This window comes from Channa argus, chromosome 4 (genome assembly GCF_033026475.1).
Source record: "Channa argus isolate prfri chromosome 4, Channa argus male v1.0, whole genome shotgun sequence".
NCBI lineage: Eukaryota > Metazoa > Chordata > Actinopteri > Anabantiformes > Channidae > Channa > Channa argus.
Window position 1 is genome coordinate 18,181,295 of NC_090200.1, and position 23,706 is coordinate 18,205,000.

General features: G+C 38.6%; 2 protein-coding genes across 8 annotated transcripts in view; both read left to right on the forward strand.

Moving 5' to 3' along the window:
* The first annotated feature begins 941 nt into the window (after nt 1-941).
* Nucleotides 942-12,750, forward strand: nudt4a (nudix (nucleoside diphosphate linked moiety X)-type motif 4a). 4 transcript variants are annotated; one of them, XM_067502514.1, is made up of 7 exons: nt 942-1,351; nt 5,233-5,343; nt 7,094-7,138; nt 7,386-7,473; nt 10,132-10,230; nt 10,335-10,443; nt 12,441-12,750. In XM_067502514.1, exons 1-6 carry the CDS (start codon nt 1,253-1,255, stop codon nt 10,406-10,408), a joined length of 516 nt encoding a protein of 171 aa, XP_067358615.1. In that variant the 5' UTR covers nt 942-1,252; the 3' UTR covers nt 10,409-10,443; nt 12,441-12,750. The 4 variants fall into 4 exon arrangements, with proteins under 4 accessions (XP_067358615.1, XP_067358613.1, XP_067358614.1 ...); XM_067502512.1 differs by having other exon boundaries at nt 10,132-10,443; XM_067502513.1 differs by having other exon boundaries at nt 10,335-12,750.
* Nucleotides 12,751-12,800: 50 nt separating this feature from the next.
* Nucleotides 12,801-23,706, forward strand: part of eea1 (early endosome antigen 1) — a 20,663-nt gene continuing 9,757 nt past the window's right edge. The window contains exons 1-16 of one of the 4 annotated variants that reach the window (XM_067502497.1): nt 12,801-12,992; nt 15,550-15,627; nt 15,754-15,866; nt 15,961-16,015; nt 16,115-16,180; nt 16,299-16,329; nt 16,410-16,514; nt 16,776-16,897; nt 17,470-17,625; nt 18,079-18,093; nt 18,329-18,445; nt 19,735-20,073; nt 21,880-22,029; nt 22,226-22,345; nt 22,675-22,878; nt 22,979-23,179. In XM_067502497.1, the coding sequence (XP_067358598.1) occupies nt 12,801-12,992; nt 15,550-15,627; nt 15,754-15,866; nt 15,961-16,015; nt 16,115-16,180; nt 16,299-16,329; nt 16,410-16,514; nt 16,776-16,897; nt 17,470-17,625; nt 18,079-18,093; nt 18,329-18,445; nt 19,735-20,073; nt 21,880-22,029; nt 22,226-22,345; nt 22,675-22,878; nt 22,979-23,179 (2,064 nt within the window). Of the gene's footprint in view, nt 12,993-15,549; nt 15,628-15,753; nt 15,867-15,960; nt 16,016-16,114; nt 16,181-16,298; nt 16,330-16,409; nt 16,515-16,775; nt 16,898-17,469; nt 17,626-18,078; nt 18,094-18,328; nt 18,446-19,734; nt 20,074-21,879; nt 22,030-22,225; nt 22,346-22,674; nt 22,879-22,978; nt 23,180-23,706 lie in introns of those variants that run through there. The other 3 variants (XM_067502498.1, XM_067502499.1, XM_067502500.1) reach the window with 3 other exon arrangements.

A 23,706-nucleotide genomic window follows, 5' to 3' on the forward strand; every position in this document is an offset into this window, starting at 1 on the left:
ATTGTTGCTGTGAGACATTGATAATCATTAATGTGCCCTGATTTTGGACCCACTTTAAGGTAAATACACAACAAATCACACCTTTGAAAGGTCTGCCCTTTTATGGACTGCCCTCATCCACTAGAGGGAGGACATGAGCTTTGTAACTTTTATACTAACAAGTACATAACAGAATTCATTATAATATAACATGGAAATGTGGTCATTACCCCCGTCACTGCGCTGCAAGTGGCGTCAAACATGCTCCTTTTGTTTAATTAATCTAAAGAGCTCCATGACTCCTTTAAGGACAGTAGGAGATTGGGCTATCAATCGATGGTCAGTAAATTTATTGACGCAGCTATATGAGCTTAATTATTAAGTTTAGAACACTTTGTACAATGTAACTTCACATGTCGGACAAATGTAAATAAATGCAAATATAACTATTATAAAAGTAGGCTATAGTTTATTTTATTCTTCAGTTTTTCTTGGAGGGAGGGTGCTGTTTTTATGTCTTTTTCAGTGTGATAATTATTGATTAATTTGAACACATGTAATTGGAGCTTTACGTATGTTTAAAGGGGGGGGGGGTAATGATGTTAAGATGGGTATAGCCCACTGATAGGCTAAATACGGAATGGAGGGTGTATAAAACAATTGATAATATAATATACTAAAGAGGAGATAGGCGCACAAGCATATCTTCAGAGCACCATGGGAAAGTGTTGAGAAGCTCAGGAGCAGAACTTGAAAGCAGCATTTTGCTCAGTCTGACAGAGGCATCACTCACACACGCTGAGATGACGGTCTGTCTGCCAGCAGCTGTATGAAGGAAGCAGGTCCATGTTTGGCTCAGGAATTGACTTGCTCACGGTGATGGTGAACCTGACGCGGAAGCTTGTGGCGGAGCTCACAGGTCAGCTGGTGGCTTCAGCTCTCCGACCAAACAACAAGTGAGTGAGTGCGTTGGATCGTGCGTGTTGACAGCGGCGCTACATCACCGTGGTGGGTACAGTATAGGGCCAGAGACAGTCTGCCATTGTCTCATAGCGCAGCGATGAATGAAGCGAGTGCACATGTTTAGTTGCGTCCATCTGAAGAGGCTGAAGTTGGGAAAATTGCGGGGGTGCGCTGCCCCTGCTCCTTCCACCACTTTCTCGGACATCCGAGGCCACTTTACTCTCTTCAGCGTCTAGTTGAATCTAGATCTCCTGTTTTCCCCCATTTTTTTTTTGACATCTGCTGGTCCTTGACTTTTGGGGATATATTTATGATGAAGTTTAAACCCAACCAGACCCGGACGTACGACGGAGAGGGGTTCAAAAGAAGAGCGGCGTGTCTGTGTTTCCGAAACGAACAAGAAGACGAGGTGAGAAGTGGCGGTGTTTAAACAGTTTGCAGTGGTGCTCACTGACGTGAAGACATTTACCAACAGGCTTTAGTTTGTGGCACAGCCCCAGTTTATGCACCGTTTTATCTGTTTTATCATGTTAACAGGTTGTCACACACCGTAAAACAGCCCGAGTTCCAGTTTTGTACTGGACCCAGAGTGCGTTCACGTGTCTGATGTCGATAATTGAGCTGTTTGGCAAAAGTGCTGCATAACTTGGCCGAAGGACCAAGTATTTGACCTGTTAAACAACATGAGGCCTTAAATGCTGGCACCCAGTATAAGCCAACAGCCAGCAGGCAACCTGTCATTTTCATTTCCTGTCCAGAAGTGAATTCAGATAACTCAAAATTCAAAAAGACAAGGCTTCCTCTTTGTGCCCACACTGCTGGCTTATCTATTGTCAGTGACAGTCCTGCACACTCAAGAATTTAATGAATGACATTTCTTTAACTGCACATGCATTACATTGGTGTATACTGCATGCCTCTCATGGACACTGTTTAACTTTTCCCTGCTTAGCACCTGTCATCATAACATCCTGCATTTGCATTCACTCACATACACCACCATGGGCTAATGTGATAATTATACAGGACAATTTCCATATCTGAACATGCTGCTGGACGACCATGGAGCTACTGCACCTTGTCGCTGCTACATTTTATCTAGTATGCAACTGTCTATTCCTGGTTATAAACTGTAATATGATTGCACTGGAATGCTGGAGTATCTGTCCTTTTAATTCACATTCAGTCTGGATGTAATCATAAGTTGCATAGGCAGGATGACGTCCACTCAATAAAGTCCCACTGTTACTCAAAAATGGTTACCTTAAATTGTAGCAGGGATTTCTAAAGCTGAATATGACTTGTTATAACGTTACCTTGTATAATAATGTCAGATGTAACATGCCTAATGAGAAAAATTCTAAATAGGAATACTGTATTGACATTATAAACTAACAGGTCTGATTATGTTCCTCATAGCACTCACACTTCAGCCTTTTCGATATTAGAAGGAGATAAATATGTGAAGAACAAAACCATTTTCTAAAACCTACACAATGCTGGTTTAATTTGATGATGATGAACATAAGGGGACTTTTAGCAGTAATTAGGACTGAGTAAGTGATTTAAAGAGGGCAGCGGGTCTCCTGTATCAGAACATGTCTCCCTAGTGATGGCAGCCCATCTCAGAACCACATGTGATAGAGGGGAGTTGGTGGATGGGGGGGTGGGGCTCAGTGTTACTCAGTGTGCTAAACACCAAGTGACCTATCAGCTGCAATTTATAGCAACAAGGTGCAGGCACATGCTGTCCCCTGAGAGATTGGCCTGCTCCCCATGCCCCCAGCCTGTCCCCCCCTCACTTTTGTCTCTTTGCTGCTTTTCAACATGGTTTCTCTATATTCCCTGTTTGTAATGAGAGATGCTAAAACTCGCTTTGATTCTGGTTGATTCTGATTCTGGAGGATGATCTAAACTCTTGTGATCTAAAATCCAATGCTCTGTTGACCTTGTAATTCAAGATCAGTGTCTTTGCTTCTGTGGCATGTGTCACACTTCATGTGGTAAATTATCCATCCAGTCTGCATAACTGATTTACAGTCACTTCCTCAACATGTCATCTGGAGTCCAGAAATACTACAGGCCTGTCAAAAATGCTGGACTTGATGACTTCATATTATTTGTAGTAAAAAAAAAAGTATTATCTGTTTATTTTCACTCTTCAATCAAAGAGAAACAGTAATTGGGTTTTTATTGTATGTTACCTTTAATCTCATTTTCATCATTCTTCAATGGCAGACCGGCTCACAAAGTGCTGTGAGCAATTTTGCTGTAAATAAGAATCATATCTCCAATTAATCAGTGAGTATATAATGCAACTTAGTACAAAAAAAAAAAAGAATTGCAATTAGGTGTTGAATACCTTGCAATGGATGTGGATGTGTCTGATCTGTGCCACCTCTTACTGAGGTGTGTGGTGACTGCGCCGGGGGGTCACTAACCTCCTCTGCTAAGCTCTTGTTCATACAGAAAGGCGACTGCTGATCCTGTGTTTTTTGAAAAGGCTTTGGGCCGTGAGTGTGTGGCTGTGAGTAGCCACGTACGTGTGGGTGCCTACGTGTTTCACATGGCGTTTGTGTAAAATTGCGCATGCATGTGTGCTCCGTGTGCATTTGTGTCAATGAGATGCAGCCAGTGTTTCTACAGTTGTCAGGGCCCTGCACAGATAGTTGATGGGGCAGAGCCCCAAATGAGACTTCTGCAGCTATTATTTTCCACTTAGTTGTCATTCATCGATAGCACATAACACAAACTCAGTACTCAAGTAAAAAAACACTCCACTACAAAACTAAAATGCATTTTCATATAACCATCTTATTTACAATTTTGTAATTAGAATTTTAACCACAGACTAATTTTCAGCTGTAAAACTACAAACAGTAGTATAGTGAACTAGATTGTGAAATGTTCTGACTCTGCAGGTTCAGTTAGCTACTGCACATTCAGGCCATGAAGTATATCACATAATATCAAAATCACTTTGTAGCGTGACTTGATACAAAAATATTGACTGAGTTGACAATGTAAAAAAAGTCATATAATCTCCCAAAAGTTTTATAAATGCAGAAGCAGAGACAGAGTTTCGTCAAGCATACATGCATTTACTGACACCTAGTACCAATCCAGTGGGTGAAAGAGCCAACAGGAGCTTTTCATGAGTTTTAAGTTACTGTTTTACAGTGTGATAACTGTTGTTGATGACTGGATAAGCTCAAGTAACAGTGACACTGTGAAAATAATGTTTGAGTGAAGGTCCTAGTGAGTCCTGAGATTTCTTGTTGGTTTTACCTTACTGTGGACTCAGTGACAGGCTGAAATACAGCCAGGGGTCATTTAGTATTAAGTTCTACTTATTACCACTGTTTTCTGTGCAATTAAAACCATAGACCAAGATGTGCATCACAATTTTGCCATGCTCCAAGTGTTCAGTCTCAGCGGGAATGCAGACACATCTCCATGTTGGGAAACCAGGTTCTGGAGCAGTTGTGTTGGTTTTGGTGTCAGGTATGAAACAAGTCAATTTGTTGGAGCTAATTATAAAAGAAATTTTGCTGCCTAGAGGGTCGTGCTAGGGGTTTGGGTCTGTTTGTAATGTCAAATGGAAGGTAGAATTCCAAAAGCATTCACATGTGAATTTAGCATGTTGCCAAACAGGGTTTAACAGTGCCACTGTGCTGAAGAAAGACCAAACTTCATGTGTTTAGCATCAATGAAACATAGTGTGTAACTCTTCCATATTCGACTGCTGATTTAGTCATAGCTCCTGCTCAAACTGATGGAAAAAGAAACTAGGTCACCGCAATGATACTTGTGGGACTGTTTCAGATGTTTTAATATTGTTTTCTGTTGTATTCAATTTTGCTTGTCAAAACTGTTTTGTGCTATTTTAAAAGTCACCAAAAATATGGGTTTTATTGTGCCTGTGTGTAGTCCCATCTTAAACCGGTTGGGCTGTTGTGTTGTGTAGGCAAATAAAATGATATAAGATCTGTTACGTACACATATTAGGTCTGAAATCTAAGACTGGTAACTCACTTTCAATTATTTTAATTATTTGGCAAGAGTGTGACATGCACAACACACCAATTCCAACTCATGATGCATTAAGTAAATAAAGTGAATGACAGCATGTGGGTGGTCAGAGACACATCCTACTGAATGAATAGCACCACATCCTTCAGCCACCAGACACCTATAGTGATCATGGGCTCTAAAGTTGGGCATACCACTGGCATGTTTTTGGCGCTCTGAACTCAGCCGAGATCTGATCACGGCCTTTTTCTTTGGCAGGTGCTGCTAGTGAGCAGTAGTCGACATCCAGACCAATGGATTGTGCCAGGAGGAGGAATGGAGCCTGAGGAGGAGCCCTGTGGGGCTGCTGTCAGGGAGGTGTATGAAGAGGTGAGCTCTTTGTTCATACCCACACAAAGGGGCAAACTCTGTGTGTTCATTGTTCACATTTTATGGTTGGCACTGTTTTTAAAGACGGCCAATAAAACAATGTAATGTCCATAGTGGTGATTTAACATGCTTAATTACAAAGACCTCTGTTCCACTATACTATAACTAACTATAAGATTCAGCTGATCAACAGGGTTGATTTTACAATCTTTGTTGTCGTCGTAAACTTGTCTTTGTCAAATAAGAGACCAGGATAAACAAAGGCAAACATGGACAATGCAATGGTCTCTGGTGTGTAAGCTGACTCTTTAAGACTCAGACGCTGGAATTTCCCTTTAACGCTGAAGAAATCAGAAAAAAAAGTTTCTAAAATCCCACCTCAGAACTGCATTGCCACATGATGAGAACTTTAGCACAGGTGTGAAGAATTCACTGTGGGTTATAATGGAGTTAAACTCTGCAAAACCGCTGGTATGACCCTTAAGCATACACAACAGAAGTTAAGTTGCACAAACATGTCATGTCTCATTATATAAGGTGGTTTTTGCACATTGAGAAAATAATTTATGCACATATTATAATCATTTTCATTGGCATGATGTGCAGACAAAAAATGGTGATTATCACTTTCAGCAATTCTTGGCTGTTAGCGTCGTTGATGTTCACAGTATGTGATGCTTCCAATGCTTTAGGAGCCAGATCCAGATAGAAAGAACGGTTCAAAATATTTGGCAGCAGTGCATGAATGGCCACTTAATTGTTCTGTGGTTTAGTAAAAGGGAGTTGCTGGTAGCCGGCCAGAGTGTTGCAGTCAGTGTGAGCCTCTGCCTTGGATACTAGTGTGCTGACAGCTTTGAAGTATGGCACTGACGCCTGGGTTTCCAGTTACCCACATAGTGCTTTTCAGACCAAACATGTACCTGAATATAGATGTTGCAAACTGTGGTGAGCTAACGATTTAAACAAAATTATTGGATAAATCAACCAACACCAACACTATACATATGTGAGAAGTTAATTTGTTCAAAAAACTAGGAAAATATTATTACAAATACGACCATAAGAGTGACTGATGTTTTCTGGATTTCAGATAACACCTTAATCTCAATTCTATACCACATATTCATTTTAAGTATGTTTTTAGTTTGTAGGTTTTTCACACTGGACGGGTGAGAGTATGTTGAGTGGTCAAAAAAAACCAAAAAACAGTATGTACAAAATAAAGTTTATTTCAAATATAGTTTTATCATGCAAGATCTTTAGAAAACAATTAGTATTCAAAAAATATTTGTCTTTGTAAAGTTTAATGTTCCATTACACTCTAAAGCTGTCTGATTGATGTCTAATGGTGGATGTATGCTATCCTGTTCATTTCTTTCTGTACACACAGGATACAGGCCATACTGCATACAATATAATGCAATGTATGTATTTTTGACACAGCAGTTGTCTGTTGTTGGGTGCCAGATGTCCTAACTGATCCTGACAGCTCTGATAAGAGGGGCCGAGTCTCAAATGTGCCATACAGCAAGTTTCAGAAGTGCTAAACTAAGCCATGAGCTCCTTGAATACTTCTACCAGCCATCAAATGTTGATTATACATTCCATCAGTATCTGCTGACGAAGTAGGCAGCTTGTTCAGCAGGCTCCCATGCTGAACAAGCTGCCTACTTCATTTGCACACTAGATTGTTATGTGTCACAGAGAACATATTCAGTGAGTCTTAATATTTTTCTTGCTATACATGCAGGCTGGTGTGAAGGGAAAGCTTGGCAGACTACTGGGGATTTTTGAGGTAAGCTTGTGAGATCGTTGTAACAGAAATGAAAATTATAATAAATTCTCAGATGGTATATAATACATAATGTCACTCTTTGTAATACCCTGTGTAAACTTACTGTAGCTGGTAACTCTGCTATGGTGCCTAGAATGCCTTCAAACCGAACAGTTAATCGCAGTTTACACATCTCTTTATATACTACATGTATTTCATGGATACTTTTTAAACTCTAATATGCATTATCTTTATTTAAACCTTACAGCAAAATCAGGACAGAAAGCACAGGACATATGTCTACATTCTTATAGTGACGGAGATGCTGGAAGACTGGGAGGACTCTGTTAACATTGGTATGCCTCCATGTTTAAGTCTTACTTTGTCATATTACCAAAATTTTGCATCAAGTAAGTTGATTAGGTAGGAGTTGTTTTTTTTTTTAACTCAAAGACACATGAGTTGAGATGCACCTTTTCTCCCCCTTTAAAGAAATAATAAACTACTCTCAAACTACAGTACAGCATAGAGGAAATTAAAGATCAGGATTTCTTGTATACCAAATAAAGTTTCTGTTTACATTTGATGTTTCTAATCAAAGCACACTATGTTGATTGTTAAGCACCATTGATGTCTAGGAGACATGTTGACTGTATATCCTTCTTAAAAAACACTTCCATTTTTGTAATAGTAAAATTTGCATGTTTCCCATGTTTCAGTTTTCCTCTTCCTGGCCCTTGTTGGTGCATTGTTACTCTTTGTGTGTTACAGGCACCAGCCGCCAATCAACATAATAGCATAAAACAGGTGGCAGAAATGTTTATGTTGCAGCATGCTCGTTCTTTGTATCCTCTTGAGAAGATACAAATCAAATAGACCCACAAATGTCTCCTTGGTGATAACAGTAACAAAAAACTCCACACACTTTAAAGACTTTTAGGGCAATTTATGCATAAATCATGTTTTTACACTGCTTACAGTATTTCTGTGCAAAATGACATGTTGTATATTCTAACATATTTGGTTGTTGGATAGTAATAACATTTATAGATCACAGGTCAGACTATTAAATCATCTATAGAAATTAGTAACTAATTAAATATAACTAATTAACAAAAATGCCGATCTCAATACAATGAAAACATAGAGAAATATTTGTAAGCTTAACTTTGCAAAGAAGAGTCTGCGACATGTACTCACCACTTGAGGTATTGTACGTGCACTTTTAAAAGAAGATAAACAAAAATGTAACAACTGTTTGTCTTCCTCCTGTGAACAAGAGTTTGTAGATAAGTACTTATTAACTAACACTGCACATATGATCCTTATGTTTTACTATGTTAACCACAAATACTAGAAGCATAGCTAGTCCAATGCTATAAAAAGAACAGAAAAATAACATGGTACTATTGTGATACCTGAGTATCTCATATTTTAAGCAAAACAGTCTCTAGTTCCAGCTCCAAATATGAAGATATTTAAATGTTTCACTTTAGGCTTGAGGTGAAAAGATAAAAAAGATCAAAAAGAATAAATAAAAGAATGATTGAAAAAATAGCTTCTAAATAATAAATAATAATAATTTTAACTCCTCAAATCTACAATTTTCCCATTGCCCATTTTTTGCTACATATTATACTCATAATGTGAATTAGGTAAAAGCATGTAGTGAAGTTTTGCCAAAAATAATTATTACAATTTGTTTCAAATGTGTTTTACATTTTAAATGTAATGCTTCTCAGGCAAATCCAAATGTAAATTGTTTTAACTGGCCTTGAAATAAGTAGGTGCGATCATTCACTCCCTTTACCCACAGAAACAGAGTTTAGCCTGTACACAAGAGGGAGGAATGTTTGCTCTGCCCAGTTGTTTTCCAGTTATCACTCACCAGGGCCCCCTCCCCACTTGTCCTCTCCTGCCCTGTGTGAGGGCTGTGACTGAGCAGAAAAGGTTCGGCACTGCTTGTCTAATTTTTCTCCCCCCACCCTGCTAAGAAGCTAGTGATGGGTGTCAACATAAAGTGGGTGAATCCTCCCTCTCACACTACCCTCTGATAATAACAGGCCATGCCGAGTTCCTTTAGCTGTGAAATTGTATTGTGGGGGGTGATATGTTTGAATAAAGTATAAATAACACCCAGCTGATAGTTTACTGGACAGACTGCTTTTATAGAAGTTTTTTTTTAGGTTTGCTAACATGAAGACTTCATAAACACTAACTGAAATAGGTCAGGAATGTCCATTTCCACTCTGGCTTTAGTGCAGCAACATGTGCTGCAGTTTATTCTTAAACATGTTGTGTAATATTGGGGTTTACAATCTAAGTCAGGCATACAGTAGCACTGCTGAAGAGATTGAGTGAAGAATATTAGCAGCTGTGGCAATTTTAATTGTCTGTCAATTTAATTAAAATGACTTCCCCTGTCCCCAAAAACAAATCCAAACCTGCACTAAACTACATGTGAAAAAAGGAAAAAAGTCAAAAGACAGGAGCAAAACAAGAATAGCTTGATAATGAGGCAAGCTTTGGCACCATGTTGACACATTAAACAACAGTCCAACTGATATAGCCAAGAAAGTCACAACCAATATCATATCAGATGCAAAGGCACCTCAATACACCTAAAAGAATTACAACCAAAAACTGAAAAGCTATGAAGCTTAAGAAATGGCATCTAGTAGGGCTGCGTATTCCTATAGTATTTGTAAAGGGAAATGATAGCGACAATACAATCTTAAATATGCTTTTACACTGAGGCTAACTGAGCAGAAACATGCAAGGGTAAAATATTCTATTTACATATTATGCATTATACATTACATTCCTCATCTGGGTTGATGACAGCAGGATTAAAGGCAGACTCAAATACTTTTACACTCAAGGTCACAAGTTCAGTTCCAACAATGGCCAAGTCATTCATCATCAACAATGAACTGAGCGCAACGACAAACCTTTACCTGTTAACCACTGTAATTCATGTAGGACAAACCTGCTCTTGTCCTTTTTCATTGCAGGAAGGAAGAGGAAGTGGTTTATGGTTGATGAAGCAATCAGGATTCTGCAGAGCCACAAGCCTGTCCACGCAGAGTACCTCCGCAGACTCACAAACACCTGTAACCCCACCTGCAGTCCGCTGTGTAACACTAGTAACTGCCATCCTCCGAGCTCCCAAGTGACAGACAACAACTCCTCTCACTGTGTCGTTTGCTCTATGCAGGGTTCAGATCTAGTCAACATCACCAGCAGCAAGCAGTTTATCAGAGAGGACACAAGGATGGACGCATGATCTAAATAAGACTTAATGATGCAGCTGATTAATATGAAAAGTAAGGACTTATTGAAGTTGTTTTAAACCCTTTCTGAAGTGGTCTTGAAGTGCCAAAATATTTAAGGTTTCATATGTGTATTGCTTACCAACAATCATCAACTAAAATATCACAAAACACTGATGTCACCTCACCGTGGCTTGATTGTCCTGAGGTACAGTATATATCTTAAACAAAGTGAACAACATTGCACTTTTTGCAACTAAATTACCATACACAAAGTACAATCCTCAACAGTGAAACCAGCCACGACAGTAAAATGGAGACTTAAATAGTCCTGCCTCGTTTATTTGTACATATAGTTGATGTCAGATTTACTGTTACATTGCCACAGTTAGATAAATACTGTATCAGCTTTGTGTAGTAGAACAGAATCTTGGTGAGCTAATTAAAAAACTTACAATGTCGCACAGAAACAGTATTTCACTACAAACAAAGTGTATCACACATTTCCTGTTATTATTAGGTGCGATTAAGAAACATAAACCCTAGACATTAACTAAGCCTTGATTTTAGAAAAGAGATACCCTGTGTGTTTTAGTCTGGTTTTTAAGTGCCTTCTGAAACACAACAGAAAACTGTTACGTTTGTGAATATTGTATTTTTCAGCACTGACGAAACACTACAGACTGCCTTATAAGCATTTTAGATTTCAGCTTTGATAAGATGTCAATAATCAAATCCTGAAGTGTTTTTTTTTTTGTTACAGTATGAATGTACAGTATTTAGTGTCTGTATACTGCATGTTTTATAAAGGCACACTGTACACCCATGCATGAAGTATAAATCAAGCACGGACCAAACTGGTCATAAAATATGACCTGATCTTCAAGTCACAAATATCAGTAAGCACAAACTTTAAGCTGATAAAACACAAACAGTCATGGTATTTCATGTCATTATTAATCATACAAGTGAAGTGAATGGTTCTCTTTCACGGCATCTTTATTAGGTTGACATCTGGGCTCTGACTCCAAAATGCAGATTTCATGTCTCTGTAGTTTTACTTGGATGTTGAGGGTCATAAGGCCCCATTCACCAATCATTCTTGAGAACACATTTCTTCCTGAAACCCAATTAATCAGTTTTTTATCAAAATTGCTGACATTTACCAATGTTTTCTTAATTAAGAACAGAATCTATGCACACTACAGCATTCAAAAAGCTTTTATTTAACTACTGTAGTAATTGCGCACCATGCATCCTCTTTTTGTTTGTGTGTTATTTTATATCCACGACTCATGCTTCTACATATTACAGCAAAACCTTAGGAATTTGTAGCTTCTTCTGCTGTTTGGAGTCCTGTGCTCCACCGTCTTTAGATTTTGTGTGAACAACTGAATTCCTCAGCGTTTTCTTTTCAGTTTCTAGGGGAGAGTCCTGTGTGTGGACAGGGCCCTGCAGTCTCATGCCCTTTTGTGGGTTTAGACTATGCTAGGTAGGAATAATTAGAATGTGCTTGTGAGGGAAACAGGACACACAAGTGAGAACAATTTCTGCAGTTTAAAAAGACTTCATGAATCACGAATCGTACTTTGCATGTACTCAGTTGTGACTCTAGGTCACAACTGACTCTTCTTTATTACCTCATTGAGCATTCTGCAATGTGTCTTTGGGCTGATTCTGACTGGGCACCAACTTCTATGGAGTGTAGGGACAATACGAAATCATTTCCATTCACTGACAGTAGTTCTAAACTACAGCCCAATTCTCATTTCACTGACTGAACTCCAGGTTTACTAACACCCAATTCCAACTGATGATTATTGACATCAGCCTAGTGTTGCCATTACTTTTCTTAAAACCACCACTTGGTATGTTTAATGAGTGTGGAAATAAGTGACTGCTTGTGTTTTATCAGCTTACACATATTGTGTTTGTTGAAATTTGTGTCTTTGATGAAAATCAGATCACATTTCATATTCAGAAGTCCAGGAAATTTATATAGATTTATCTCTCTCTCTCTCTCTCTCTCTCTCTCTCTCCTGTTCATAAAGGGAGGGATGAATCCCCGGCAGCCCATCCCCATCCCCAGCCGTGCACTCACCTGAACTCACAGAATAAGCCGAAAGGACAAAAAAAAATAATAATAATAAATAAAATAATACATAAAACGTGTCTGTATCTAATACAGACTGCAACTAATCTAATAACACTTTTTTGATTCGGCGATTTTTGTTTTTTACGTGAAAAATGGCCGTTCGATAAACTGTTTTTTTGTACATAAGCATGTGTGACTGGAAAATTTTGCTGTGCACCCACCTGTTGTACATACAACCTTTTCATTAAAAACGTTCATTGATCATAGCTACTGGCAGATTTTTCAATCCGTGCACTGGTAGAATAGGTGCACTTGCATGTTTTCTTTGATACAGCCACGCTGTGTCTGGCTCACCCATTCTCCGGATGACCCGCCCATTCGCCGCTGCTGTCTGAGCTCGGTCAGGTGTTCGTTGAACAGCGACGTAAACTTTCCATTTGGGAAACTTATTGGAGTTTGTGTCCAGACAAACACAATCGAGGTCATGCTCAGACGGATACTTCAAATGGTAAGCTTAGCGGTCAACAGAACCAACCGTATCGTTTTTCCGGGATAAAAAAACTGTTGTTTTCCTTGGGAGACACGGGGCCTGTTCTTGTCTGTTGTCATAGTGGAAACGCACTGTTTTAATATACAATGTGCCGCCGGTGGGCGGGTTTTTAACTTTGACCAGGGAGAGCTCCTCGAAGGGAAGAGTCCCGATATCCTGTCAGATCCTAGTGAGCATATCAAGCGCCCCTTCTGCGGTTTTGAGCTAGCCAGTAAATGCTAACGTGGTTTGATTAACTGACAGGGTTTCAACGTTAGCCAGCTAATACCCGTATTTACAATGCAAAAGTAAATTAATGTGTCCACATGTGTACACGTTGCCGTTGTCAGTCGAGTAAACGATAACTCGACTGTCTGAACAGCTTAGTTACGGAATTATGTATTTTCATGGTTTCGTTAGCTTGCATCGTTTTGCTATAGGTTGACTAATTCATCGTCCAGTTATCACATGCTAACGCTGACGTTAGCTACAGACGTTAGCCTGTTGGAAAGGCCTGTGTCAGTCGGCTGTCAGCAAAATGGGGAACAACGCAGGTTTAAATTAGCTGGGCAAATAGTAACATTGGTGGTGACATGGTTGTTTGTATTCATTAACGTTATCAGCTTGTCAAAGCTACAAGTGGGAGTATCCGAGGTTACCAGGCTGGCTTCCACTTAGGACCACATTTCCCATAGGGCTTTGTTAACTGCATCACTGTGCACACTTTGAACCCTCGGTGTGGTAGCTTAACCAGGGAAGCCCGTCTTAAATACGACGGATTTAGGTCAAGGATTGTTAAAATGGGAGTTATACGTTAATGGTACATGTATTTTATTTGCAAATATTAACGAGGTTAATAGAAACGTTTCATTTATTTTATGAAATAGCGTTACTGTTTGAGCCGTTCGATATAAACATACACAGTATCTTAAAAAAACACTGTAGCTGACAATGCAGATATTAGCATGGGCTTGGTCTACAATTTAGTCTGAAATGTGATTCATTTTATGGTCACAGGCAAGCTGTAAAACATATGCAAGGGACAGTAATGATTACAGTGTATTAGCTATATTACTATCACATCTAACACATCAAGGCCACTCTTGTCACCTTTGACAAATGTTTGCATAATTGTATATGATGCAATGTGATAAATAATAAGTTTAAAAACTAGGTGTGTGTGTGTGTGTGTGTGTGTGTGTGTGTGTGTGGGGGGGGGGGGTTACTTTATAGGGATGTTTTTAAATCTCTAATGCATGGTGATTTGCAAAGCCCTAAATTACATGTTGTGTTTAGAATAATCTCACCAATTGTATGCTACATGACTACAGTACTTGGAGGCCTACATTGTATTGGGCATTTATGTGGGAGGTCCAGGCCTGGTGGTCAATTTCTTTGCAAAACTGTTATTAATTTTATTTATTTCAAAGCAAACTACCAAGAAAGTGAGTCATGTGAAGGATGGAAAAATTCCCAAGGTTGAGAACGTCCTGTGTGAGGGGCACTAGACAATGTGTATACTTTTTCCTGTGTGCTTCACTAAGGAAGTGCTCATACAGCAAAGTGTGTGGCTTAATATATACCGATCACGCATAACATTATGACCATTTTAATAATCTCTTAACTGGTTACCAATCAAATATAGAATTAATTTTAGAATTGTTATTCTCACTTATAGAGCTCTTGATGACCAGGCTCCTGAGTACATCTCTAACCTGTTGACCCCTTATGGCTCCTCTACAGGATTGAGGTCATCAGGTCAAAATCTATTTGTGGTCCCTAAAACCCATTTTAAAACGTTGCGGAACTTTCTTTTCAGTCAGTGGCTCCCAGACTGTGTAACGTCGTGCCTCGGTCTATCCATTTGCCGTATTCTGCAAGCTTTTAGCTGACTCAGCTCTTATGGTTGCATCTTTGTTGTAGTTGTGTTTAAATTTAGAGTTTTACTGTGTGTATTATTTTCTCTTTTTTTACATTTTGTAGCACTTTGTGATTTTATCTGTGAAAGGTGCTATATAAATACATTTTACTTACTTATTTTGCACCTGTGCAGTTTAATGCAATCCAATACAGTGGCTCTTCGATGAATTCTACTTTAACAAGGTTATAATTTCTCAGTTTTTATGTGGAAACACCCTACTTAAAATGAATGAGGGGGCCAAAACATCAGACTTCTTAAACCTTTTCTTATAATGCACACCACGACGACTACAGTACAACTCCACTTTCTACCCTGACTTCAGTAATAAACACATAGTAAAAAGATCGCCTTTCTGATAGTTGTAACTTAAAAACTAAGAAAATATTTGTAAAAGTACAATTTATGGCAGAGCCACTGTATTGGAGTGCATTAAATTGCGCAGGTGGTCATAATGTTATGCCTGATTGGTGTATATACGTGTAAATCCCTAATTTCTTTGATGTAGTGTGTAAATAAAAAAAACTAAAAAAAGGGGGATTTAAATTAATTTAGAATTTGCTTGGAGTTTGGTCTAGTGCATGTGCAGGCTTATTAATACTTTTCTCTTTGCTACAGACTCCTGGGAAAGGAGGCTCCCAAAATGCTGAGTCAGACCAGCCCAGCACGGACCTTAACCATGATCAGACATCTGAGGTAATGGCTCAGATGCGTTTTGTTTTTTAATTGATAACTTGGACATTTATCTATTCTTCAAGCATTGGCATTGCAGCTATCTGTTTTTTCACATGGTTTATTACGATGATGTGTTTCCGTGTTCAGGGCTTCATCTGTCCTCAGTGCATGAAGTCTCACAACTCTGCAGAGGAGCTATTTAAGCACTATGAACTGTTCCATGATACTGGCGACCCTCCTGCTCACATGGCCCCAACTCGGTGAGATTGATATTAAAGTTACATAAGTTAACACAAAATGCTGTTTGAATTATGACTTGTGCAGAATTGTTCATCTTCTATTTCCGTCTTTTAGTGAGGACCTTACGATGCTGCAGCAAGAGGTTCAGGACCTACATGCTTCTCTTAAGGTGTTGTTGATTTTCTGCACTATGACTATGACAGATGTTCATACAAAACGTCACTTAATACAAAGACTTGTGTGTGTCTGTCTGTTTTCATCCTATTAGGAGGAAAGATGGTTCTCTGAAGAGCTTAAGAAGGAGTTAGACAAAGTCCAAGGACAACTGAAGCAAGTAATTAATTTGAGATATTTAACATGTTTTGCAATGGAAAGATGTCTTTCTGCATATTAGACCGTGTGTCGATTCTTAGTTTAAGTCTAAGTTTTTTTCTTTGCCTTGATTTTCACAGAATGATGGGCAAATGACCTCTGAGGACTCAGGTATGTCACATTTTATTTAAAAACATCAGTGAAAAAGATATAAAAATGTCAGTCACAAATATGTTATGCTTTTTCCTCAGTTCTTGAAAAGAAGTTGAATGACGCAGAGACAGAAAAGTTCAACATAAAACAAATGAAAGACCTGTTTGAGCAGAAGGCTGCCCAGCTGGCGACAGAGATAGTAGGTCAGTGCGGGACTAGGAAACTGAGAAGCATTTGTGGTTCTGCATCATTTAACAATATTGAAGTACTTCTTTTACTTGACCAGTGTTAAGCTCAACCCATTTACTTACTGTTTGTTGTCAAGACTTGCAATAGTAGTTGCATAGATTTTGCTTTGCATTGTGGGATAACATTGTCTTTGAAATTGTTAAATTGATTAATTAAATGAGGTCGATTTTATTTGAATATAACTTTTAAGTTTAATTTATTGCTTCACCTCACAGACTTAAAGTCTCGCTATGATGAGGAGAAGAGTCTAAGAGAGGCTGCTGACCAAAGGCTGGCGAAATTAACTGACCAACTGCAGAAAGAAAAGCAGGAGAATGAGAGACTCCAAACAGAACTGGTACAACAACATGCACACAGTTTCTGTTTTTCATTGGCATTTCTTCACTTGTCACTAGGTTTGAGAGACAGACTTTGTAGTTTTGAATAAAACCTTCCATGAATGTTGTGCTATGGAGATTTAAAGAATAATGTTGAATCAACACCATGAAATCAGTTTGGCTCAGATATGTGTCGACGAAGAATTGACACAGCTTCTATTCAGATAATCCCCTCATCATAGAAACGTGAAACAAATGTTTATTCAAACGATTTCAGTCAGTAGAGCTAATATGTACTATTTTACAGGATTTCACATATTTGCAGGTTTATTGCTGAAAGTTATAACAAACATGAGCTCTTCCTGTCAGTGTCTACTGTTTTACAATTTAATTAAGCTGTCTTGAATGTATTGTGATAGAAGTAGTTGCCATTGCCCAAGAATGTTTGGGGTCTGCCATATACTGTACACTTGAGCAGCTCAGTCATTCCCAGTGACAGACTTTCATCTTATTTCAATGCAAAATCTTTTGCCGAACTTCCTGCCACTTAGTAACCATGTCTTTTACACAATGATTCTGCTCTGCCCTCTAGCTGCAGAGACCGGGAGTGGAGGATGTGGAAGTCTTGCAGAAGGAGCTGGTGCAAGTGCAGACGTTGATGGACTGTATGACATGTGAGAGGGAGGAGGAGTCTGAACGCCTTAAAAGCCACTACGAGCAGCTACAGGCTAATTACACTACCTCAGAGGTGAGGAGGCCTAAACACTTCATGTCCTGCATGGCAAACATTTCTCGGCCGAGTCTCAGTTTAACTTCTTGCCTCTGTGTAAAAACATAAGCTTTCACTGATTCCCTCTTCATTTTTAAATACATATAGAGACACACCCATGACATTGTAATTCACAGAATTGCATGGTTGGTGTCAGATATAGTTGACATGCTCTTTTCCCCTTATTCTCCCTTTGACCATGAAAACATAAGGTCACAGAACTGAAGTATGTATTTTATGCCCCTGAACACCAACCTTTGTTTTGTAAAATACATTCTGCCTAATGCTGCCAAGCAGCATTTCTCACTGACTTTCATTGGCAATTGCTGCTGTACGATGACCTAACTTTGTCTGTGTCTCTCTCTCTCCCTCCCATTTCTCTTCTGCTTCTTACATAATGTATCACTCTTCAACATGTAATCTTTCTTGAAGATGCGTAAACTAGAGGTAAAACATGTTGTTTCAAGTTGGCCCTAAAATTTACTTAAATCTTTCTAAATTTCTCTTGAGTTTGAGTTTTTTATTTTATTTAATTTTTTGGGGGTTGTTTTTTTAATGCCTTATGTTTATGTAAAGTTTTTGTGTGGCCTAAAGTCAGGTGGTTCCTAATGCTAATTGTTTTTGATATTGTCTTTACAATTCTTGCAAAAGGAGTCTACCGTCTCTTTATGTTGCATTGCAGATGACCATATCCCAACTAAAGGCAGAGCTAGAGAAGGGTCCACAAGAAGTTGCTGTCTACTCTCAACAGATTCATGAGCTGCAGAGAAATCTGAATAATTTGCAGCAACAAAGCCAGGTAGCACATGCACAGCCAGAACTAAACAAACAAAATGACTGTATTTGTGACAGTTTATTGATTTGGAACAAATGAAGGCAAAAACAAATCTGCTTTGACATCTGTTGCAGAATATGCAGCACAAAGTCTTATTATACCTTTCCCTAATGCTTTTTTTTGACTAATGTTAACTAATTTTGCCAGCTGTTCTCAAAGAATGTTCTCGAAGGTTTTTTTACTTTTCTCTGTTGCTCAGCATCAGAATAACCTGCTATAACCTCCTTTGTTTGGAAACTGAGAAATGTGGATAAAAATCACCCTAGCTCTATAATTAAACCAGCAGGAAGATGTCTCTCTTTGACACTTGGGGTTACCTGGCAGTGATTAAATCCTCCCACATCAGGTGCATCACTACCTTCCTAGCCAAGTAGGTTTCTGGGTAATGGGAGGATTACACATGTGGCTATTCATTGCTGTGGGCCCGCCCTACCCCACCCACACTATTTGCAGCAAGATACCCTGAGACCTTATATTCATACTTACCTAATGGGAGAAGCGACAAAAGTTATGGAGCAAAGAGTGACACACAGAGGACCTAGACTGACAGACAAAGTGGGTACATAGATCTTTAATTCTAGAATTAGAAAGGATAGAAGCAGCAAGGAGTAGTATAGTAATAGTAATACAAGAGAATAACAACAACACCAAGACTATGAGAAGGAGAGTTATGAAAATAGAGATGGCAAGTAAATGTTGACCAGCTGCAGTGTTGGCTTTCAGAATTTCATTGGATGTCTTGGAAGTCCCTGTCACACTTCTTAGTTAGCAACACTTTCCACAATTTACAATATTTTATTCTTTATCAGCCTATTTCCAAGTTTTTCTGCCAGAGTCGACAGACCAGGGCATGTGTTATACACCCCAGTATTTCAAGTTCCATGTTCTAAACTTTCACCTAGAAATTCCATACCTCACTTTAGTCTGACTCTTGACAGGCCACTGTTCTTTCCATAGCTTTTATCACGAGGTATGGGTATGCTGTGGTGCAACTCACTTATCAAACTAATATGTTTATTGTAGATAAAACATAACTAATAATTTGTTGTGTGACTAATGACTGAACAGTTCTCATTTAACTATTCAAAATATACCAAACTTTATCTTATTTAATGAGTGTGCTTCCTCATCAGAAAAAAAATGTAACTATGTAACAAATAAGAAAAAATATTTGTTCCTTAACTTTAAAAGTAATTCAGGGAGCCCCCATAATTTCCCTAATTTCTTAGCTATGTCATTTTTTCTTCTCACAGAGCCTGTCTGAAAAGCTGGCACTGAAGGAGAAGGAGTATCAAGATCTGGAGGGGTGTCTGGGAGCTGAGAAAGCTGACAAAAAGGCAGTCCAAACCAGCTTGAAGGAGAGGGAGCTGGAGGTTCAAGAGCTCCAGGCTCGAGCCACAGGAGCTGAGGACTTGCTGCAGAAGACACAGTCAGAGCTTGCTGGGAGAGCTGAAGAGGTGTCAAAACTCAAGAGTGAGATGACAGTACTGGAGTTGAAGTATGCAGAGCTGAAGGTAGAGAGGAAACAGCTGGAACAGCAGAGGGAAGAAAGAGAAAGCCAAGGTGCTCAGCAGCAGACTGAGATCAGTCAGGTGAATATGACCTACAAAGGACACACACAGATCAGTGTTTCCCACAGAATTTAATTATACTTGAAGTGGTGGCCGACCGTCGTGGGGTTGGGGTGGGGATGACAGGGCAGGGCACAACATTAAATTTGCTTTATTCCAAACATGCTCAGTTTTCTCTCAGAGAGATGAAAAATGCCTGGCCAAATATACATGTGTGGGATGCCCAAGACCTTGCAGATGACTGGTGCATGTGATTTTAGAACATTTTCATACTCGTCAAACTTTTAATGCTCTAGCCCCGGGGTGCCCAATATGTCCATCGCGATCGCAAAGGTAGCGTGGGTAGACCGCATGGACTTAACAAAGTAGACATCACCCTTCATCTGTCCTCACTATGGAATTTTCACTTGATTGACGTACAGGGCAGCCAGTCTGACATCTGATTTTTTTTCTGACACATGGGTCACCACACATGAGCAAGCATACAACAGCACCAAGTGCTGCAAAACTCTAGCAATCTAACAAGATAGCCTCCGGACTATGCAGCCCTGGCTGATTCCATTCAGTGCAAGTCATCAGAGTAAGGTAATGACAAAAAAATGTACAGAGTTGTATTGTGCAATATGGGTTCATGTAGTTATGCAAGCTACAGCAATTTATTTTGTGCATATAAAAAATTCTCAATATATGTATAAATAAATATATGTTTTGTACTTTTATAGTAGGTCATTTTGACTTGACAGATTGACAGATCATTTTGACTTGGTCATTTTTCATTTAGCTCACAAGCCAAAAAACTGTGGGCACCCCTGCTCTAGCCTTTTGAATGAACTTGTCAACATGAATAATACCATTAGATATACATCATCATAAAAAAAAGGAAAACATTCAGAATAAAATTTTTGCAGTAACTGGTTTAGGGACAAGTAGCAAAGCTTAAAACAATGTTAACCCTTAGTAGTCTGCCATAGTTTTCTAAAACTTTTGATTTTAACTTATTGTACAACATTAAAACATGTTTACCATTGAACCAATCGTGGTTTGATCATGTGGCTTGATTATAGATTCCTTAATTATTAATTCTGCAATTGTTTCCTGCAGGAAGCCTCTGCATTCATTGTGATTATTGTCTCTAGCCATTTATTGGGGGTTTCCTTTAATTTGTTAGCTATCGGGAGTTGTTTTCAATCTTTGCAAAAGACTAAAAACTCTTGTACAAATAATTGTAAAAATTTCAGGAAATGTAGATTTCTGATAATATATCCTCATATACACTACTCACAAAGAGTTAGGGATATTTTTGACTCTCCAGTGAGAGTCGATGTAAAAAGTTCAATGGAAAATGTAAAAAGTTCATGCTATGGTGATATATCATGAAAGTAGGACATTTAGGTAGAAGCATGGTAATTTCTTCATCTTAAGTAATTTATTGAAACAAAAGCTAACAACAGTTGTGGGTATACCACAACAAAAAATGTCAGTCTCAATAACTTGTCAATTGTTAGATGTTGTTTTGGTCTCATGATGTCAAAATGTGAACAGCACAATGACAGAGGACTGTTTAAATACAGATTTTCATTAAACAAGAGCATTTATTGGTTGATTCATGGTTCAAACATGATTGTGCATTCAAAGGTTTAGAGAAAGTCGAATTAAGTTCACCTGTAAAGTTTATGGGGCATTTTATGTGAATTCTGAAATTTCACCTGAAAGTCGAATATCCGCAACCTTCTCTGAGTAGTGTATCTTCTTTGTATCTTCTGTGTTTCTTGTTATATTTCTCTTTTCTTTTGCATTGTAATCATCACTTACCTGTGCTTTTCCTAGCTGCACGCCAAACTGCTGGAGGCAGAGAGGCAGCTGGGAGAGGTGCAAGGCCGTTTAAAAGAACAGAGGCAGTTGTCTGGGGAGAAACTGAAAGACCGTGAACAGCAAGTTGCTGACTTGCAGCTCAAACTCTCTCGTGCAGAAGAACAGGTATGTATACGCTAAATCTTTTAATGATTGCAGTGGTCAAATTGAATTTAAGCAATAGAAAAGAACAGAACATTAGTACATATGTGTGTCTTAAGTGTATGCCATATGATATGATGTATGCTGTAATAGACGTGTAGTTTAATAATTAAAAACAAAAGAAAGAAATGAAAGTGCTTCTGGTGGTTTTCATTTTTAGCTAAAGGAGAGTGCCAGTAAGAGCACAGATCTGCAGCACCAACTGGAGAAAGCCAAGCAGCAGTACCAGGAGCTGCAGGTGCTGCAGCAAAACACAAACTGCAAACTACGTGAGGCTCAGGTACTGCTTATAAGAAAAACCTTACATCTGGGACATGAATAACAAGTTACTGAGCATAAAGTAAAGTAGAATGATTTGTGAAATAGACTTGTACAAGATTGTACAAGATTATTTAGTTATATACATATTATAAAATTACTCTTATTTACGTTGACTAAACTAAAATGGATGCTACCATGGTTGGACCATGGTTTGTTGTACAGTATACTAACATAAGTAGAACATTTCAGTAATTTTATTATTTAAAGCCAATTTGTTTAACTAATTAACAATCTACAAAACTGGTATGGTATGCATGTGTTTATAATTCATCTGACTTCATTCTGTAGAATGACCTGGAGCAAGTGTTGCGTCAGATTGGGGATAAAGACCAGAAGATCCAGAACCTAGAGGCTCTTCTGCAGAAGAGTAAAGACATTGTGAATCAGCTGGAAGCTGAGCGAGAAGACTTGTGTGCAAAGATCCAGGCTGGAGAGGGAGAAACGGCTGTCCTAAATCAGCTTAAAGAGAAAAACCATGCACTACAAGAACAGGTAAATTAAGCTGCACACATACATGTTGTCAACATAAGTTAGTGCAACTTTAAATGTATTTTTTTTAATGATAACTTGTTCTGTATGTGGGAATGTAAAGGTGGCACAGTTGACAGACAAGCTAAAAAACCAGTCTGAGAGCAACAAGCAAGCCCAGGATAATCTACATGAGCAGGTCCAGGAGCAGAAGACCCTGCTGCGTTCAGCGCAGGACCATACCCACTCACTGGAGACCTCAGTCACTGAACTCACTGCCCAGCTGGCAGATAGCAAAGAAAAGGTAGCCCAGCTAGATTCTCAGGTAAGACAAATTATTATGTGCAGTTCATTCATTCATTCATTCATTCATTCATTTATTCATTTATTTATTTATTTACTTACTTACTTACTGCAAATAATGACTTGTTATGGGTTAATACTCAAATAGTTTTTTTTACATTAATCAGTTGATTGTTTGGTTTGTAAAAATAAAATCACAAGAACTTTAAATGATTCTCAGGTTTGTTGCCAATTTACTGTAGGTGCACAGAAGTGCTGTCAGACTGATCTGTCCATACTTCACCTTCAAGTTGGTGTGTGTCTGTAAGTCAGAGGTTATCAAATGAACAAACGTAGATGTTGCAAGGATGTGTTTATTTAATACAATACCACATTTTATGATCCATTTTTAAATCTAGGTATTGAAGTTACAAATGGGATATTCTTTCCTTTTCATTGAGGGATGATGTTCTTCCAGATGTGCACACATGTTGATGTGCTTTCTGCTTTTCCAGCCAATTATTTTCAAAGTTTTAGAAACTTGGATATCTGTCCTTGTGGCACTGTTGC

Bases quoted from the DNA above. Each gene is read 5' to 3' on its own strand.
- nudt4a (XM_067502511.1), top strand. From the start codon at position 1,253: ATGATGAAGTTTAAACCCAACCAGACCCGGACGTACGACGGAGAGGGG. The intron at 5,344-7,093 runs GTGAGCTCTTTG...CTATACATGCAG, and splicing joins TCAGGGAGGTGTATGAAGAG to GCTGGTGTGAAGGGAAAGCT. The intron at 7,139-7,385 runs GTAAGCTTGTGA...TAAACCTTACAG, and splicing joins GACTACTGGGGATTTTTGAG to CAAAATCAGGACAGAAAGCA.